Source organism: Peromyscus californicus, unplaced genomic scaffold (assembly GCF_007827085.1).
Source record: "Peromyscus californicus insignis strain IS unplaced genomic scaffold, ASM782708v3 Scaffold_20__1_contigs__length_68692818, whole genome shotgun sequence".
Lineage (NCBI taxonomy): Eukaryota > Metazoa > Chordata > Mammalia > Rodentia > Cricetidae > Peromyscus > Peromyscus californicus.
This window is the reverse complement of record NW_026294503.1, coordinates 57,952,356-57,973,762: the sequence shown is the minus strand read 5'-3', so window position 1 is coordinate 57,973,762 and position 21,407 is coordinate 57,952,356. Positions and strand designations below refer to the sequence as shown.

General features: G+C 40.0%; 1 protein-coding gene across 6 annotated transcripts in view; it reads left to right on the top strand.

Moving 5' to 3' along the window:
* Yaf2 (YY1 associated factor 2) overlaps window positions 1–12,572 on the top strand; it is a 65,971-nt gene extending 53,399 nt beyond the window's left edge. For 5 of the 6 annotated variants that reach the window (XM_052748709.1, XM_052748710.1, XM_052748711.1 and 2 more), the window contains exons 3-4: window positions 9,733–9,885; window positions 10,826–12,572. In XM_052748709.1, the coding sequence (XP_052604669.1) occupies window positions 9,733–9,885; window positions 10,826–11,063 (391 nt within the window). In that variant the 3' untranslated portion in view covers window positions 11,064–12,572. Of the gene's footprint in view, window positions 1–9,708; window positions 9,886–10,825 lie in introns of all 6 variants that reach the window. The other variant, XM_052748714.1, reaches the window with a different exon arrangement.
* Window positions 12,573–21,407: the final 8,835 nt, after the last annotated feature.

Below are 21,407 nucleotides of genomic sequence, written 5' to 3'. Positions count from 1 at the left end.
ACAGTCAGAGGATGTTGAGATAATCCTAGCCATTTAGGTTAAAGTTGGTCTAGATATGAAGGTAATGTCTAATTGAGGGGTGTTTATCGTAGTCTCATACATTATGTGTATGTTTGTGTGTGTGTGTGTGTGTGTGTGTGTGTGTGTGTGTGTGTGTGTGTGTGTGTTTTGTCTACATGTATATCTTTGCACCATCTGCATGCCTGGTGCCCATGGCAACCAGAAGAAGGCATTGGATCCCCTGGAACTGGAGATAATAGACATTCCCCCCATCACTGAGTTATTAGTTAATTAGGTTTCTAGTACCAGGCATGGTATTCCTCTTGTTGAGTATGTTGTAAGTCTTAAGTAGAGAGCTGTTGGTTCCTGCCAGTGTATGCATGCCACTATTTCAGCCTCTTACTTAGAGTTATCATGCCATGCTGGTCATTGTGGTTCATAGGTGTTATAACTGGGTAGGCCTGTTGGTTGCTTTCCTCCTTTGGGAACTTGTATGGTGCCTTCAGGTCAGTTCCAGTAGAGACCTCTGTGGCAGAGAGAGAGAGAGCACATTTCAAAAGTCATGAATCTTTTGAAACATCTAAGCTCCCCCCACATCCTCCAGTGACACCTTGGCAAAGAAACAGATTCCAAGTTTATGTTAGAGATGAAGATTCCTTCGTGGGATGGCCTGAGAGCAACCTGATGAATATTTTCCCTGACCACTGTTGGGGCTTTCCTTTTTTAAAGACAGTCTTGCTAAAGACAGGCTGCCCTTAAATTCTAGATCCTCCTGCCTCTGCCTCCCACATACTGAAGTTCAGCCATACAACATTGTGCCTAGCCAAAGAATGTGTTTTGATTTTTGTTGGGCACATGAAGTATAGTGATTATATTGGAATGATGGGTGTATAGGACCAAATTTTAGTAAGATATATATATAGAATATATATATATTCTCTATATAAATATTATATATATATCTCGTGTGTATATATATGGATATATAGGTATATATACAGATAGATAGAATGGATATATAGGTATATATATAGAGATATATATAGATATAATCTCTATATAGAGATGTATAGTAAGATACATAGTAAGAGACAGAGATACATAGTAATTTTCTCTATAGGGAAAACTCATAAAATTGAGTTTTATGAGTTTTAGCCTTCCTAAAGCAGAATATAAACTAGAAACCAACACAAATGTCAAGTACTCTTGTTATCATGATGTAATGGGGTTAAATGACTATGTTTTGAGAGGACAGTTTTCCTTTAAAAAGAGAATGACAGAAGACTCAATAAAAGGACTGTTTCATTCATCCTTCAGGTCTTTATTGAGTACCTGTCTGTCTCTCAATTTGGTACCAGTATTTTGAAAATGAAATGAGCTTGTGAGTATGCATAAAATTATAATGTTAATGTGGTGGTTTGAGTAAGAATGGCCCCCATAGGCTCATATATTTGAATGTTCAGTCACCAGGAGTGGCACTATTTGAGAAGGATTAGGAGGTGTGGCTTTGTTGGAGTAGGTGTGTTCTTGGTGGAGGAAGTGTGTCACTGGGGGTGGACTTTGAGGTTCAAAAGCTCATGTCACACTCATTCTCTCTCCCTCTTGTGCCTCTGTGCCATCCTGCCGCCACTGCACCAGGGTGCAACTCTCAGCTACTGCCCTGGCCGGCACCATGCTTACCACGTTGATGATGGGCTGACCCTATGGAACTGTGAGCAAGCCCCCAGTTAAATACATTCTTTCATAAGAGTTGTCAGGGCCTGGAGAGATGTCTCAGAGATTAAGAGTACTGGATGCTCTTCCAGAGGTGTTGAGTTTGGTTCCCAGCAACCACATGGTGGCTCACAACCATCTATAGTGGGGTTTGATGCCCTTTTCCGGTGTAAAGGTATACATGCAGATAGAGCAATCATATATAAAATAAATGAATAAATCTTTTAAAAACAAGTTGTCTTGGTCATGGTGTCTTTTCACAGAAATAGAATTTAGTTAATGGGGTTACTCACTGTTGAGGCAGAATCTCCCTGTGTAAACTAGATAGAAATCAGACTATGTAGCTCAGAACATTGTGTGCTGGGGTTACAGGCATGTGCCATCATACCTGTCTTGATTGTTTATTTTCTTATATATTTATTAGCCAGAACTATGTAAAATTTAACACAATTTTAAGTGTGACATTTCATTTTATAACAAAGTACACAAATGTATTAGTTACTTTTCTTGTAAGAAAACAGTTGAAGTAACTTGAGGAAGGAAATGCTTTGGTTCTCAGCTTGGGAGGATGTCCATGAGGGCAGAAAGTTTGGTGAGTGTGATTTTGGTTGTGGTGGGAGCATGGTGTCTGGTCACTGCATCTGCAGCCAAGGAGAGAGATGAATGCAGGTGCACAGTGTGCTTTCTCTCTTGTTCCCTTTTGTTCAGCTTGGGACCCCAGGCCATTGGCCTCTCTGGAAACACCCACAGACATGCTTAGACATGAGTCTTCTGGGTGATTCTAAATCAAATGAAGTTACAGTTGTTACTGACAAGTACTTCTATAGGAAAGGCTATTAAAACCGAAATAAAGCACCCTTTAAGTAGGGATTAGGGGACTGGAGAGATGGCTCAGAGGTTAAGAGCACTGACTGCTCTTCCAGAGGTCCTGAGTTCAATTCCCAGCAACCACATGGTGGCTCACAACCATCAATAGTGAGATCTGGTGCCCTCTTCTGACACACAGGCATACTGTATACATAATAAATAAATAATTTTTTTTTTTAAAGTAGGGATTGGGGATTTAGCTCAGTGGTAGAGTGCTAGGCAAGCGCTAGGCCCTGGGTTCAGTCCTCAGCTCCGGAAAAAAAAAAAAAAAAAGAAAGGAATGACTAGTAGCTTACAGGAAAAGTAATACACGAGAAGAATCTGAAAGAGGATGTATGTCATACCAAGAAGTTAAGAATTTGGGGGTAAGATAACAATGTCATACTCCTGTTGGTTTATCCTACAGAAAGTTAACTTATTTGGGCTATGTCTCAGTGGTAGAGCACTTGTCTGGCAGGCAAAGGGCCTGGGTTTAATCCCCTGGGCTGCAAACAAACAAACAAGAACAAACCAAGCATCTCAGAAGAGAGGCCTGCTTGATGATGTAGTGATCATTTGGGTAACCATAGGTCCTAACAATTACCTTTTCCTGCAGTTGGTCACAGTGTACAAGTAGTATAAAATTGCTAGTCTCCCTCTCCACCCCACCCCCATGGCCAAGAGTTTTTGGGGACGGAGGAGATCTTTTCCTGGATAGCAAATTGTAAGGACAATTATGACATCAGGTTATGAACAAGCAGAGTTTGAGAAGATGCACCCAGTAGACGGGTACACATATATACTCATCCAGAGTGCCAGAAAAAGAGGATGTAGTACCACTATGGAATATTTTTTGATGGTGTTTGAAGCTACAAACTTACATGAAATTGCTCTTTGAATGTGTCTACATGAAAAGAGGAGTTAAAGACACAGAGATAAGTAAGCTATTTACTGGAGAGGGTAGGAGGAGGAAAAGAATGTGAGTCAGGGCCTGGAGAGATTGCTTAAGAGCACTTGTTACATTTGCAAAATACCAAGGATTGATTCCCAATACCTACATAGTGGCTCACAACCATCCATAACCCCATTTCCAGGGAATCCAGCAGGCATGTACTTGGTTTACAAACATGCATGCAGTCTAAACATTCATACACATAAAGTAAAATAAATATGTCTTTTTTTTTAAAGAACGTCAGTCATTGTAGTTATGGTAAAAGAGTGTTAATAACTACAGTCATACTCTTTGTCCATAACAGATACATCCCAAGGTTCCCTCCCACTGGATGCCTGATATCTAGTTAATACCAAACCCTCTCTGTACTGTTTGTGTGTGTGTGTGTGTGTGTGTGTGTGTGTGTGTGTGTGTGTGTGTGTACATGTATGTGCACACAGAGAGTGCCACTCTTACAAAGTTTAATTTACAATTAGGCACAATAAGAGATTAACAGTAATAATAAAACAGATCAGTTTTTATATGGTGAAATAAAAGTAATATGAATATAGTCTCACAATACTTTGTTTCTGAATTTTTTCAGTAACATTTTTGAGCTTTGCTTGGACTTAACCACGGACAGTGAAGAACTACTATAGTGTCCCGATTCACAGAGAGCTAATGTGATAAAGGCTGAAAGGTGTGCTTTGCTTTTGGCATAGTTCACAGTTTTAGTATGTATAATTTTTGTGGTAGAATTAAAATCTAAAATAATGTAGTTAACTGAGAGTAGCTGAAATTTTGGGGGTCCAGCATTTGGCTAGGGTACACAGGCTGTACGTTCAGTCCTAGGGACTGCTAGAATAAATCAAAGTAGGCAAACAAAAGTTGAAATTTGAGAGTTACAGTGAGAGAGATAACTGCCTTATAGCCTCAGAAATGTTCACAATTTTATTAGTGTCCGGGTGTAGCTCAGTGCAGTGTTTCCCATCATGCACAAAGCCCTGGGTTCAGTTTTCAGGAAAAAAAGAGAATAAATTCTCACATTTAATTGTGTATTTGTGTGTGTGTGTGTGTGTGTGTGTGTGTATGTGTGCGCGCGCACACGCGTGTTGGTGATTGCACGCATGAGGAATGCATGTGTGTGAAAGTCAAAGGACCCTTGTGGGTGTCAGTTCTCACTTTATACCCTGTGGGTTACATGTTTGATGTCAAGTGCCTTAGCAGTGAATTCTCCACACCCTCTCCTGTGCTGAAGATGGGAGCCAGGGTCTTGCACTGGCCTCTAAGCAAGTGCTCTCACACTGAGCTAAATCTCTAACCCCTAGGGATGCATTCTTATTCAAGATAGCTTTCTTGGTAGTCCTGGAAACTTTTTCTTTCTTACTGAGCAGTTTTCTTATATCAAAAAAATTTAAATTACTGGATAAAACGATGAAGACAAGAAGGGAAGCTAGAAATTTCCAGTAGTATTCACTAAACTTCTGCTCTGTGCCATTTATAAACCTTCACCACTGAGCTAAGTAAAAATGATCCTCCTGATACGCTGGCATTCCTAAGAATGAGTGTGGTTCTGGCATCCAGATGCACTAATGCTTGTTTTGTCCTTAAATTGGGTCTAGTTGTCCTTTCCAACAGTTTGAGTTCTTTCCAACTGCTCCATTTAAGGAGTGCTGTTTTATGTTTTATGCTTTCCTTAAGGTCTGCAGACAAGAACACTTGCTTTAAATACATCACTGTGTGTCTTTTGGACACTTACTGTCTAGTTATGTACAACATGGGGCTCTTGGTCATTCTATTTCCCTGTATCTCAGAATAGTTTGCTATTTCATTTTCCTAGGAATAATTTAATATTTGCTTATCAATTTTTTTCCAACTACATCCTTTTGGTTCATTTGGTTTTGATTTTGGTTTTTTGAGACAAGGTTTTTCTGTATAGCACTGGCTGGCCTGGAACTCACAGAGATCTGCCTGCCTCTGCCTCCTGAGTGCTGGGAGTAAGGGTGTGTGCCACCACTGCCTGGCCTCAGTTATATCCTTAAAAGTGGTTAAAAAAAAAGACACTAAGACAGTGCAAATCAACCAAGCAGGATGATGCGGTTGTAAAATAACTCAGTGCTGTTATATCAATTTCAAGGGAATATAAAAGGAGACTAAAGAATAAAGAAGGTGAATCAACTCTTGTTTGGGCAGGGGTTGGGAAGAGACAAGGACTTTTTAGCCTGGCCATGTTGGAACTATGTAGACGAGGCTGGCCTTGAACTCACAGAGATCCTCCTTCCTTAGGGAGAAGAGATGGGTGCTCCCATGACTGGCTAGTGTCATCATTTTTGTAGTCTCTGTTCTCTCTATCCTTTAGGTTTCTTGAATATGATGAAAGTCAGAGTGTTACCTTTCCATACAGATAAAGAGAAGGAAATGGACAAATGAAGGTGTTCCACAGTTACTAGATGAGTCAAGAGGTTGATGCAGAGATTGAGACCACCCCTGTGATGATAATGCTGAAATAGACCATGGCAGGGAACTCTTGGACTGCAAGTCTTCAAATGACAGTATCCTATTTTTCTCACACTCATGAAATAACCCTTCACCCATATTCTTGTAGTCAACCTCAATAAAACTCATTGGTTCACGAAATTGGACTTTGGTATCTGTACTTTTGTCTGTCATGGATTCCCTGTCTGAGTGAGTAGATGTGTGTTTTGCACCTCCCCAGGAAGAGTTTTCTCATACAAACATCCCTATGTCAATCAGGTTATCATTACTTGTCAACTAGCCAGACAGATTCTTGGTCTCCACTCTGAAGTTTCTGAATTGGAAATTGTGGAAGGAAGAGTTGGCAAGACAAAGAGTCTTCCAGGAGATTCTGACATTGCTTTACCATGTGACCCACTGCATTAGACCTTGTTGTTGTGTTCATTTCCTTAACAGGGCTAACCCTTAAATACAGTAACTTCAGATCACTTTCATATGTAACTTTTTTGTGTGTGTGGTGTATGCATGTGTATGTGTGTGTGAAGGTGCACACAGGCCTGTCAATGGAGGCCACAGGAGGATGTCTAATGTTCCCTAGCATTCCTTTCCCGCAACCCCCAGCCTTATTCTCTTGAATTAGGATCTCTCACTGACCTAGAACTTGCTAGGCTGATGCCAACAAGCCCCAGCTGTCATCCACATCCGTCCTTGTCTGGAGTTTACAGGTGTGTCAGGAGGCATGTCCAGCTTTTTACCTGAGTGCTGGTGATCCAAACTCAGGTGCACAGCCAGCACACGGCTCACGCGGAGCCATCTCCTCAAGCACTGTAAATGTAAACTCTTTAGACATCTAACCCTGATTCTGTCAAAGCTATTTTAAAATTAGTGTACGTCTATCTTTGGTGTGTTTCCAGTATTTCACACTAAGTAGGCTATAAATGTTCACAGCCTGTTTGTGGTATGATGTTTTGTTTGTGTTTTGACAAATAAAGCTTGCCTGGAGATCAGAGGGCAGAGCTAGCCACTAGTGAACCATAGAGGCCAGGCAGTGGTGGCATACACCTTTAATCTCAGCACTTGGGAGGAGGAAACAGGAAGATCAGGAGTTCAAGGTTACCCTGGGCTACATACACGAGATTGAACCAGTGTAAAGAGAAATAGAGTCGGGTGGTGGTGGCTCACACCTTTAATTCCAGCACTAGGGAGGTGGAGACAGGAATATAAGGTGGGTGGAGACAGGATCTCTCCCCTCTCCCACCCCATTTGGTCTGAGATTTCATAGAGGTAAGAAGTTTCTAGTGGCTGCAGTTGAACCTGGGTCCTCTGGAACATCAGTCAGTGCTCTTAACCACTGAGCCATCTCTCTCCTCTCCATCTCTCTCCTGGTGCATGCCAGTAGGATTTGCTGAAGGAAGTGGAGGCAGGAGGATCACGAGTTTGTGGCCAGCCTGGGTAGCTCAGTCGGTAGAGCATGAGACTCTTAATCTTAGGGTTGTGGGTTTGTGTCGCACATTGGGTGCCAGATATAGCGAGAAATCCATGGAGTTTGCTTAACAGGCAAAGGAATTTATTAGAGGGAAAAACTCACTGTACAGAACAAAGTAGTCGCAGGTTCTGGAACATTGTTCCCGCTGCCTGAGTCAGTCCCATATTCCAAAACCACAAAGCAGAGAAGAGAATGCATACATGTATCTCAGGTCTTAAGAGTTGCTGAGAGGCCACGCCTCAGGGACATGTACTTCAAGGTCATAGGCAAGTAGAGCAGTTACCTGCTGCATCTCTAGGGGCAGTGCTTCGAGGTCATAGACAGAACATCTATCCACTATAGGCTGCTGCTCTGCTTCTCTGATCTTTCAGCTTTCACCCTAACATCTGACTCTGGGTTTTTATTTATTAAGACTAATTAGGATCACACTTCAACAGCCCATTTCCTGAGATCTGTTTTGCACACTGCTTCCTTAAACCCAGTTAGCCTTCAAACTTTTAATGTTTATGCAATATATTTTCTCATTTCCTATTTTTGTCCTGCTGTAATTAAGACATCAAAGATTTTTTTAAAATACCCTATCCAGTGTAGCATAGGATTTTTTAAAATAAAATTTTAATTGAAACTTTACTGTAAAAAAAAGGCTTCTACATTAATCCCAGCACTTGGGCGGCAGAGACAGTCAGATCTCTGAGTTTGAAGATAGCCTGGTCTATATAGTGAGTTCAAGGATAGCCCAAGCTACATAGGGAAAATCCTAGCTCAAAACAAAACAAAAACAAAAAGAAGAAAGAAAGAACTTGGAAATAAAAAAAATCTACACACTCAAATTAGCTAGGTCAGAATTCTGAACATCTAAATGAATTTCTATACAGTTAGAATAGCTATTCTGAAGTTATAAAGCTTCACATTAGATGTTAAGACTGTATTAGCAAATATATTTGTATGCACTTACCCTTCACCCAAAAAAAAAAAAAGAAGGAAAAGAAAAGAAAAAACCACGACAAGAGTGGAAACGAGAATAACAATTAGCTTTATATCCTCTTTCATGACTCAAACGCTCCTCCCTGTGTTCATCCCTTCCTCATCACCTACTGTGTGGACCCTTTCATGGTCTCCTTCCTGCATGTTATACTGTGCCCACATACATGCACATATATCATGGGCTAGGATCTACAGATGAAGGAAAGCGTGTTTGTTTTTTCTTTCTGAGTTCACAGGAGGATGTCTAGTGTTCTCAGCATTGAAACCCCCCCCCCCCCCACACACACACACAATTGTGTAATCTTGGTTAATGCTATACATTCCAAGTTCTTTGGTTGTTTCTTTTTTTTAATAGGATTTTCTAGTCAATGGGTTTTTTTTTTTAAATAGGATTTTCTAGTCAATAAAGTTACCATCATTTATAAACCACGGGTTAAAGTATGATTTTGTTTTGCTCATATTTCTCCACTTCCTGTCCTCCTCCTCCTCCTTCACCTTTCTTTCTTTTTTAGGAACTTAGAGATTATTTTCTCTGAATCTTGCTTCAGTTGCTCAAACTCTGTTAAAGTTGGAGGGGTCCTTGATCTGGGGTGATAGGATACTTGTTCATTCTAGATCCAAAGGAAAAGCCATGCATATACCCTGAAATAAGTCCTGCAGTAGGTTTTTAATAAGTACCTTTAAAATGTGGAAGTCGAAAAATCTCAGAGTTGGGCATATTCCAGCATCAGAAATGCATAGGAAGATTGTAAGCAGAGACAGAGGAGTCTCAGTGATTTCAGTAATGAGTTTGACAGTACACACACAATCAGTGACTGAATTCAAGAGCCTAGAGAAGGAACAAGCAGATTTTACTATAGAGACTTAGCTTTTGTGCGCAGGAGGAAGGACGGGCTAAAACACCTTCTTGGGGCTCGGGAGTGCCTTAGCTTACACTTGGCATGTGTGAGGCCATGTCCTTCAGCCTCAGCACTGATAACAGAAACTAGAGTATAAACTTTTGTGTTAAATGTCTAAAATTCATGTTTATTATCATATATGCCTTATTTTCACAGACATACATTTTAAATAATGTCATGTGTTCCTTTATGTACAGTTTACATCTTGGACTTAAAATTTTAACTGTTATGATTGTTTGCTCTATTTTGTTGAGCAGGCATGAAAATCTATATTTTACAGATAAGGAGTTTTATACTTGAAATCTTCATAAAAGATATTCTCATAACATGCTATTCTTTTTATAAAAATGTGTATCTTTAAGTTATAATAAAAGCCTTTCTCTTTACTGTGCATACAGGAAACCTCGCCCTGTCTCCCAGCTGGTCGCACAGCAGGTTACTCAGCAGTTTGTGCCCCCTACCCAGTCAAAGAAAGAAAAGAAAGACAAAGTAGAAAAAGAAAAAAGTGAAAAGGAAGCAACTAGCAAAAAGAACTGTCACAAAAAAACCAGGTAAGAAAGTGTTTTGTGGTGTTTGAAAGACTAAAAATAACCATTTAATATTCTATTTTAAACTTTGATCATATTTCTGTACGCAAAGTGAAAGTAAACTTTTTTATCTCAATATAAAATATCACAAAATTTTTCTGATCTTGAAAGTTATGTTGGAAATCAGAAAAGGTCAAAATATAAGCTTAAATGTGAAGAGGCTTTCCTTGTTTAGTAGATATTTAGAAGACATTTATGTCTATTCTTTTTCCTTTATAAAAAAAAAAAAGAGGTACTTGAGATTCAGGAAAGTGCTATTCAGAATCATGAGTGGATAGTTGTATGACCTTTGACCAGTGATCATGGTTGTGAATCTTGTCATAACCGTCAGTGTACAGCAGTGGAGTGAGAGGTTAGCCTAGCCTTAGCTTTATTTTACTGTATTATTTTAAAGATGTATTTATTTCATTGTTTTATGTGTACGAGTGCTATGCCTACATGTATATATGTGCACTGTGTGCATGCCTGGTGCCTGCGAAGGTCAGACGAGAATTTCGCATCCCCTTGGACTGGAGTTAAGGACGTTGTGAACTGCCACATGAGTGCTAGGAGCCAAACCTGGGTTCTCTTACCACTGAGCCATCCCTCCAGCCCCCGCCTTAGCGTTTATCAACTGCCTTTGTGGTACAGTCGTGTCTTTGTTGCCCTAAAACATCTGTTGGAATAAAATTATTAAGCTACCTGCAAACTTGAGTATGATTTTAAAGCATGGTTAAACCATTACATCCAGGCTGTCAGCCATCTGTTACGTTGAAAGTTCATGAGTGATTTTGTTTGGTTAATATTAATGTGTATTAAAATGTTTTGTGATACTTTTATTACTTTTGTTTGGTTATTTAGTATGTACTCAGAAATTTGATACTGAGAAAAGCTTGCCTAAAATCTCATCTTTTTTTGTGTTTAGACCAAGATTAAAAAATGTGGATCGGAGTAGTGCCCAGCATTTGGAAGTCACTGTTGGAGATCTAACAGTCATTATTACAGACTTTAAGGAGAAAGCTAAGTCCACGCCGGCATCCAGTGCTGCTGCTGGGGATCAGCACAGCCAGAGCGGCTGCAGCTCTGACAACACGGAGCGGGGCGTGTCCAGGTCCTCCTCGCCTCGAGGGGAAGCCTCATCCCTGAACGGAGAGTCTCACTAAACATTCTTGCTCCTCTTAGTCTCGCCTGTCCTCCCATGGAAATACAGATTATGCCAAGAACTACCACATTTTCATGACAGACACATTCATGCATAACCATAATTTGAGTTTTACATGAAATATGAATTTTTCCAGGACTTATTAGATTTTATCGCAGTGTAAGCTACCAAACATTTCCAGACTTAACGTTTTGGTCTCTGCTGTTAAATGCCATGAAAATGTGGTTGAATTATTCATTATGCAGTGTTACTGGTAAGTCTATTTTCACTTATAGTTTAGTGAATTCTAACACATAATTATTGAATTCTCTACTATTGGCATGTAATGAGTTTAAATTTTTTATTACATAGTGCAAGCTGCCTAAATATGTATTATTTGAGAATTGTGAAACAAATAGTTATATGTATGCAAGTCAGAGATCAACTTAATCAACTATTGCTGCAACAGGATTTTCTTAATGGTTATCCTCTTAATGCACCTGCTGGTACTTGGTGTGGTTAAATAGGAAAGTTGTTATTAAATAAAGAATTTGTATGAACCTTTGCCAATGTTTTTGACATGTTTTTACTAAATTATTGTTTCTGAGTTATGTTTTATCCATTTTTGCAGTTTTTATTTGTTAGTTTGCTTATTTTTCAAAGCATCAATTTATTGTAATGTTTACTAGCAGAATTGTAAACAATAAAACATGGATTGTTTAGCTTTCTAATTCAGGTTTAGTGCTATTGTCATTGAACACTGGTTTTTCCTGTATTCTCTAAGACATTAAAGTTAAAGAAGTATAAGCATCTGGCAGAAACTGAAAAGAACTTGCCATACTTGGAAAAGCTTTAACTTAATGATAGTTTATCACTGTTTCCTCGTTCCAAACCTAGCCACAGTCATAGACATGTGAATCTAATTAATATAAACATGGTAACTGTTGCACAGAACTGGGAGGTTAATCTTAAATCAGTTTAATTGGCCTTTTGCTAAATATAACAACTCGTATGAAAACCATAGTACCCTAGTTCCAGATACAGCCTTCAATTTATGCATTTATCAGTATCTTGAAGTAAAAAGTATCTACAGCCCCACTCACTTATGTACAATTTCCAATAAAATATTTTTTATGACTTCAGATTTTGCATTTTGTTTACAACTAATGAAGTATGTTATGTTGTATTTGAAAATTCATTTTAGAAACCACATGCTACATTTTAAATTCTATTAAATTCTTTTGTTTTCTCTAGCCATTTGCTTAATATATATCTACCTATAGGGGGCTTCTGAAATGTAAATCAACCTAAAGACAAGACCTAACTTGAATATAACCTATCACATAAAAACATGCCATGAAAACGTTTGAAGGAAAAATAAAACTGTGGACCCTGAAAGTTGTGATATTTGGTTTCTCATGGTAATGTAACTGTTCAATTGCAGTACTTTTTATTGACACAGTGGTACTCTTGTAACGTGCTAGTTGTGAATACAGTTTATTGCATACAGTAAAAGTCTGTGATGAAAACATTCAGATACCTCATTCTTTAGTGTTGCTAAATGAAGATGTAAAACTTGTTTTATTCTAAGATACTTCCAATGGAATACCAACTATCTGGCTATGTTCATTTCAAACATGTTATTTTTGCATTGTTTTTCATGTATAAATGTCTAGTATATCCAATTTTAAATACTTGTGATGGGGAAATACTCTAGTTCCTATGACAAAATAGTGATCATATATTTTCATAAAATACGTTTAATTCCTCTGCGAGAAAGAACAGCATGAGAGGAGGTGAGGTTTTACCTGAGTGGTTACACTCACCTGTTTGTGGGTGGAAGGCGCAGTGGCGTGGAGAGTGAGTGCTGCTGCCTGCTGCCCGAGTCTCCTCTCCAGCAAACTTGAGTACATTCTCTTACTTCCCGTCTGTACATCGGGGGAACAATGGCCATATCTGATGAATGTGGATCTAGGGAGCATTAAATGCTAACCCATGTAAGATTCTTAACATCTCTCTAACACAGTGGTAAATGTGAGCTTTTACTATCATTCTAGGTAAAATGCCATTAAAATACATTTTTATAACCACATTATCTTAATGCTTCATAGATAATCTAAGAGAACAGTGTTATCAATGTTTGCTCTGGTCCCAGAAAGACTGTCTCTCTATGACTGGAGACCCGAATCCTCTATACTATGAGACTGGAGAAATGAACTGTGCTATTTAGTGTGGCATTTTGTTTTCCTTTCGTCTTCCTTTATTTCAGTCTACCTCAAATATACCTTCATATCAGGAAGACATGCAAATTCTATTAGTACATGCACTTAATGTTAAAATATGCAAGACTATTCAGAGCCAGGGCTTAGGGTATATTTCTAGCTGTTTTGTAAATTTGAAATATAGTTTCATTAGTGTATTCTTTCATGTTTTTTAGATTATTTTATGTGTATGAGTGTTTTGCTTGAATATGTATGTGTGCACCATGTGCATGCCTGGTGCCCACAGAGGTTGGAAAAGGGTTTTGGATTCCCTGGAACTGGAGTTACAGACAATTATGTGCTCCTGTGTGGGTGCTGGTAATCAAACTCTGGTCCTCTGCAAGAGCAGCAGGTGCTCTTAACCACTGAGCCATCTATCCAGCCCCGTCAGCAGTGGGTTATTTTAACCAAATTCTACACTAAAAGAATGTGAGATATTTTTTAGAGTTTATTACCTTAGAGATAAGCAAAAATGAAGGTGTACTTTGAAGCACACGGGAGTATACACTCTTACAACTTTCTGTAGGATGGATGACTTAATGGCTTAAAGGTTTTAATTAAGGTTTAATTAAAGGCTTTATTAAGTGCTTTCCTAAAATTATAGTGGTAATAGACCAGATGAAGTATAGTAATAGAAGAAATAAAATCAACTAAGTTGATGGCATATGTCAAGTTTCTTTTAGGTATAAATCCTCAGTGCCTGAAAGGATGTACTTCTGTTATATTGAATACATTAATGGTAAATGACTGAGTTGCTTGTTATACTTTCTTAGCAGCTTACCTCTTTTTTGGAATCTTTGTAAGGATCTGATGTAGGAACTAGTCACAGAAAGGAACCTTGGCTGTGTGATTTTACAGTGAAGGGAAAACAAGAATGTGTGTGTGAGGCAAGGATAGCAATAAAATAATAACGCCTCGACTTCATGCTATCTACCCTCTCAACCACCGCCAACGTGCAGAAGCCCGGAACAAAGAATGTGACAAAGCGGTACAGAAAAATCGGTGACAAAAACAGCCAGAGGCAAGCAGTGAGAGGGGCAGAACACAAGGACGTCACTGATGGTTTTCAGAAGCAGAAGGCCAGGAAGGCTTAAGAGCGACCGAAACCAAGCTCTACTAACAGCACAGGAAAGGAAGAGGTGGCCTGGAAGACAGTGAGAAAGGGACAAAGGGAAGGGGCAGAGAGAGTGTCAGGGTGGCTAGGCCTCTGGACTACACCTCCCAGTACCCCAGTCTCTGGGGGCATGTTAATGCCATGCAGTGCTAAGTCATCTTCATAATTCGTCATCAGCAGTTTCCTCAGCACATGCTCTGAAGTAGGGCAGCACTGTGTTTGATACTTTAGAGTGGTTTTTCATCACGCCAGTCCACTGTAAGCTACTGCAGACAAGTTTTCTTCATGTAAATTTCAGAACACACATAGCTACTAGCCCAGATCATTTAAATGTTAGGATTCCCGTGTACTAATTAGGCTTAGTCAGTGTAGATCATCCGGTCTTTATGAGCTGGGCCAATTCCTGACCATTTGAAATACTGTGAGAAGACCAGATGCTTCACTGGAAAATGGAAGAGTTCTGGAAGGTGTCAGTATTTCGAGACATTTCCTGTTTTCTGTGTCGTGTGTGTGTGTGTGTGTGTGTGTGTGTAAAGTATGTTTGTGCAAGGGCTGCCAGTGTCATTCCCCAGAAGCTACCCACCAGGTTTTGTTTTTTTGTTTTTAATTTTTAATTAAAAAAAATTGATTGAGACAGGGCCTCTCTTTGTCTCCCTGGCTGTCCTGGAACTGTCTATACCAGGCTGGCCTTGAGCTCATGGACGAAGAGGTCTGCCTGCCGCTGTCTCCTAAGTGCTGGGATGATAGGTGTGTGCCTATTTTGGGTTTGTTTGGTTTTCTTTTGTATGCTCATGTATGGTTTTCTTTTGTGTGCTCATGTACCGTGGTGCCAGATCCTCTGGGACTGGAGTTACAGACAGTTGTAAACCACCATTTAAGTGCTGAGACTCGAATCCAGGCCCTCTCTAGGAGCAGTAAGATCAGCTCTTATCCACTGACCTTACTTTCTAGCCCCCACCTTGTTTTTTTGAGTCAAAGTTTCTTAGGGGTCTGTAGCTACTAACCGAGTTAGTAACCAGCCAACCAGGCTGGCTGACTGACTAGTGAGCCCAAGGGACTGCTTGTCTCTACTGCCAGTCCTGGGTTACGGGTGTGGCTGACTGAATTTTTTCTTTTTCTTTTTTTTCAGCTGTAGGGTCTGGAGAATCAAATGAATCCCCATCCATGCGCTCAGTGCAAGCACCTTTTCATCCGAGCTCCCCAGCTCTGCATTCTGCGTCTTTTCACAGGCCAAAGCTTACCATCCAGTACTTGCCTGAATTTTCGTGATCTAGATTTTTGTCACATCGGTATTATTTAGTTAGGATATTTACTAAATACATTTTGGCTTTTAGTTACTGTTTCAAGGTTTGGTTATGAAGAGGCTGAAGACATGGAATTCACATTTTTGAGATCTATAAATGTAGGATATCCCTGTAACAATAAAAAAAAATATGTACAAGACATAGAAATAGGGGAAGGAGGGCCTGGAACCTTTTTCTGAGAAAATTCCCCTAGGCCTGAAACATCACTGCAAGTCTGCACTAGAGTGTTGGGCCTCATTTTGGTGCTTGTGGTTCACCAAATGTGACCAGTTGTTTGAACTAGCTGTGATTTGTTACTCCAGCTTGGATTGTCAAAACTTTACCCTTGTAAGCAATGTAATTTGAGATGAATCATTTTCTTCTAATTTATTGAATATATTTACTTTTATGTGTATGATTGTTTTGCCTGCATGTGTAGGTGCACACGCGTGCAGTGTCTGAGGAGGCAGGAAAGGCTGTTGGATCCCCTGGGACTGGAGGAATAGGTGGCCGAGAGTCACCATGTGGGTGCTGGAATCCAAACCCAGGTCCTCTGCAAGAACTGAGTTCTCTTAACGCCCCCGAGCCATTTTTCCCCTTAATTTTTGAAAGTAAGGTCTCATTTCTTTTTTTTTGTGAAGGTATTGAAGAGAGCTACTGCATTACTGTCCAGTTAGAAATCTTACTCAGACCGATTTCAGCTGGTTTACTTCATCTGAGAAATCAGTTTGCCATTTTCTTGCAGGCAATTCAGATTGTTAATTGATTATTCTCAATTTTTGATGGAGTTGTAAGAAATTTTAGCTAAAATTGGCTGTTTTAATAATTTATGTAGGACTCAATGGTTGTCTATAGTCTAACTTATTTTATATATATGTATGTATATAACACACATACATATATATATATTTGTTACCAATTCTGACTTTATGCATTTCTTTTGTTCTTTTAAACTGCCTCAACTCCCGTGGATAAATAGGACTTAAAGTTAGAAATCAAAAATTTTTTTATGTGTTATGCTTATGTGTGTATGTGGGCACCCGTGTGTGCCTGGAGCCTGTGGGGGTCAGAAGAGAGCGCTGGATCCCTTGTACCTACACTGGAGCTACAGAGGCTTGTGAACCACCACGTGGGTGCTGGGACCTGAACCCAGCCGTCCCTCTGCAAGAGCAACAGCTCTCAAGCACTGATCCGTCTTTCCAGCTCCTTTATACTAGTAATTAAAAACTGTTTTATTTCTAAGTGTGAGGATAAGGCAAAGGTAAATTTGGGGCAAGAATCTGGTGCCTTTGCTTCCTTCCCCTGCAGTTTCTGAGGAGTGACTCCCAGGGCCTGAGGTTGAATCTTTTCACCTGATGACTCGTAGAAGAAAGCTAGCTACCTTCTGGTCATCACCTTTCTGTAAACTTTTAATAGGAAAATTCAGAAACTAAATTGAAGACGAAGATTTAATAATTTGGGCTTCCCCATGTGTGTTCTCATTATTTCCTTTACTTCATAATTGTAGCAACAATGAGATGACCCTGTGCCTACTTGAGGGTGGGGGAATTAAGCAAAAATGGGACTATCTGGACAGTAGGAAACTAGCTTGGGAGGAGAGAAGCAAGGAAGACTAAAACAGTGAGCACGTCTTCACATGGAGCAAGTTGAGTTTTCAGAAAAACACAGTGATAGCGTCAGGCCCAGGAGGGCTAACGTACAGAATAAAGAGGATATATCTAGTACAGAATGAGATAGTCTGAGGGATACTCAACTTTTTCTTGCTTTTGAGACAGGGTCTATCTCTGTAGCTGTCCTGGATCTTGCTGTGTAGACAAGGATGGCCTTGAATTCATAGAGATACCTGTCTTAGCCTTCCAATGGCTGGCACCAAAGTCATGCTTCACGACATCCAGCCAAATGTTTGTTTTTAATTTTGTATTTTGTTTGGAGACAGGGTCTTGCTTTATCAACCAGCTGGCCCGGACCTTGTAAACCTCCCATTTCAGCTTCTCCAATGCTAATAATAGAGGTGTGCACTCCCACAGATAGCTAAGAATCATTTTCTCTTTATTAAAATATTGATATGTCGATATGAAAAGAATATGAGGGAACAGAAGCAATGATGCACACCTGTATCCCTAGCTAGCACTTGGGAGGCCTAGGCAAGAGGATTTCTCCCATAGGATTGCTTTTTTCTTTTTAAATAAACACTCAAAGGTAGAAATGAGAAGGAAATAATAGACAGGACTGTATACATATTTGAGTGGCTGAAGAGAGGGATGAATGGAAAGAACGAGAGGAGAGAACACCGACATTTAAAATTGTTGTTTTTAATTACGTGTGTGTGTGTGTGTGTGTGTGTGTGTGCGCGCACGTGCATATGAAGTCCAGAAGAGGGCATGAGGTCCCCTGAAACTGGAATTACAGGTGGTTGTGAGCTGCCCAAAATGGGTACTGGGAATAGAATGCAAGAGCACTATGAACTCAACCTCTGAGTCATCTTTCTAGCCCCATACTTTCTAAAATAGAAGTCTTAAAATTTGGTGCAAGTCCACAGTCAGTTTTCTATCTCAGAGATCTTTTGTGTAGCTTTAGAAAAAGAAAACTTAACAAATTACCACTTTGAAATTTCATTTCCTGTCCTTGCCTACATTATTAGCACCTTGAATATGCCTAATTTTAAATTTCATTCTCTTCACTCACATTTGTACTTTTGAGTTGAATTTGGATTTTCCCAGCCTGTCACTGGAAAGTTAAAGATCGTTTGTTCTAGAGATAGACTTGGAACACATACATACAATAAATGAAAGAAATTCACTTGATGTTGAAATGGGTAAAGTTGTTTTCAGTAATAAAAGTCAGTTTTGAAATATAAAAATGTAGTGAGTGAATCCTGGCCAGTGACTCCTCCCCTTTCCAGTCAACCAGGACTTGGTGTGTAGGTGTATAAAGGTTTTTATTTTTAGAAGGAACTTAAAAGATGACATGGCATGGTCTTGAACCCCTGTGTCAAGCACATGATTATTCTGGATGCTATAGATTGTTGGCTGCCTTCCCTTTGTTCTATTCCATGGCTTTAACAATCTGAGTCAAGAGATCACTCCTCATTTTTCCCACATGTAGTTTCTTCTTGGGAAAAAAAAAAAAAAAGCTGTTCTTAGCAACCTTTTTTCTTTCTTTTCCTTTTTTTTTTTTTTTTTTTGGCCAAAACACTTTTAATGAGGAAGGGAAAGACACTAATATCTCCCCTCTCTGCTCTTACACATTTCACTGTGTTAGGGAGCTCTGGAGCCACTACTTTAGAATCATCATTGACATCAACTAACAGCAAAATCCAGTCTCCTCCTCAGAACTCCTGGTTCCCAGGATCCTATGTTAAGAGTAAATACTACATCTCACTACAAGACAGAGACAGGGAGGAACCACTTGAAGCTTGTCTCTCAATGTCTGGGACTCTTAGAAGCAGACAAAAAAATTAAGACATAAGCTCTGGTCCATGATCAGGCAAAATTGGGGAGGAAAGGGGGCTTTGAGAAGAAGATGAGGGATATATAAGGGGAAAGGGAATAAAACAGGGAGTCATCTAAAACTAAAAGCATTCTAGTGCCAGGAAGTCCCCCTGACCCCTGGTGCTGCAACGCCATATCACCATTAGCCCAAAGGAACATCCACGAGAATGTTCATATTCACAAGAGCTGAAGTTCCTCTCTCTTACATCACACCCCATTCTTCATCAAATAGGTTCCCAGAAATCCCTGTTTTAGCAACGCTCAATTCATCCTTACTTCATTAACCACCCTCACCAATAAGGCTCTTTAAAGTTATAGACTTCATACTTCCTAAAATATCCCATGGGAGACCTCTTGGCAAGAAATTTGCTTCTTAGTTAGGAGGCCATGATAAATGAGAAGTTGAAGGAGTCCTTGCACCTTGACCAGTCAATATCTTTGCCTTGATGTAACAAGTCAAGGGACATACTGAAAAAGCACCCCAATCCTTCATTCTTCCCTACCTTCTAGGGTCGAGCCACCAATACTAGAGTATCTTCATTGCCTGCACCTTCTGGAGCGGGGGTGGGGCGGTGGGGGAGGAGAAAGAAGCTGTAGTTTGTTACTTCTTTTCTCTGGTGTGCTTGGTAGGTACCAGCTTGGATACAGGAGGCAGAAATAGGAGAGAGGCTATGTCCTCTGCCTCTCTGGATCATGTTGTTGGAGTCACCTCAAGCACAGTTCCCGGGCTGAATAGCAACTCTGTAGCCCAGTTTGATCTGGAACTCACTATGTTGCCATGGCTGGCCTTGAGCTTATGGTGGTACCCCTGTCTCTGCCTCCAGGGTGCAGGAATTACATATGTAAATCGTCAAGCCAGCTTTACTCAGCATCTTTTAAATGGACCGTTCTTTGCCTGGGTACTCGCTCTTACTCTCGCTAGTACCACCACATCCTCCCATTTTCCATTCTTGTTAGTGCCCTTGTAATTTTCTGTACTTTTAAAAACCTTTATTTCTCTAAGAATTGTAAGGTGTATTAGAAAGATGTAGTACTCTTTGTGTTTTTACTGGCCTGTCTCCCATTTGAGGGCAGGACACTCCTTTTATTCCTGAAAACTGTGCATCTGAGCCTCTTATCTGGCATGTAGAAAATACGCAATAAATATTTATTGAATGAACAAACGTATGCTTTCTTTGTCTTCACACATCTTGACAGTTCACTGGATTTCTTTTGTATTTTTTTAGGTAAGGCAAGAAGTTCAATCCTTAAAGCGAGGAAACAGCCCACGGTTCATCTGGTGACCCCCCCATGGTTGCAGAGCCAGCTTTTGGTGTGGGGATTGAAAGCTGCTGTGCCCACACATTGTCCTTTGTGGACAAACTTCTCAGTGACCCAGATGTGCAACTTGAAAATTCAATAGTGTGGTTTTTCTCATGAAGCGTGTGTGTGTGTGTGTGTGTGTGTGTGTGTGTGTGTGTGCATTTTAAGCATGTTTTTAAGTATGCATGCATTTTAAGTATGCTTTTAAGTGTGTCTATATATTTTTAAATGTGTGCATTTTACCTGTATTTTTTAAAATGTTTGTGTTTTAAGTGTGGGCATTTCTAAGTGTGCATTTTAAAGTATTTAGCTGTTTAAATGTATTGTTTCAGTGTGTGTTTAAATGTATTTTTGTGTGCATTTAAAGTACATTTTAAAGTGTGTGTTTAAGCCTCAGTTTTGGCTCTGAATCCACTTTCTCCAATCTCTGTTCCAACCTTCACTGCAGCCAGAATTGCTCTCTAAAATGCAAATGTGATCATGTTACTTCCTTCCTTAAAAAAGCCTTCACGCAGATCAAGTTCAAACTCCCAGGAGTTTGCTGAGGCAAGGCACTGTAACTGCTATTCCTCTCTGCAGTCTTATCACTCACTCCTCGGGTCCACTCTTGCATTCACTTATCTTGGCATCACACTTCTCACAGTCTCCTGAATACAAGAGCTGGTTTCATTGCTCACTCGGTCTAGAATTCCCTCCCTTACTCAGGCCACCCTTGCTAAGAAATCTCAACTATACAGGAAGGCACAACTGACTGAACTTTGGGGCGTGTCCAAAACCTTACAGATGGCTATCCTGTCCGTGTAAAACAGCCCTTTTCGAAAGGGAATAAGAGAATTTATTCTGAGCCAATTATGAGTGACCCGTGCATGGCGGCGGCGGGGAGTGGGGCAGGGGGAACGTGGATTCAGGTTGCCT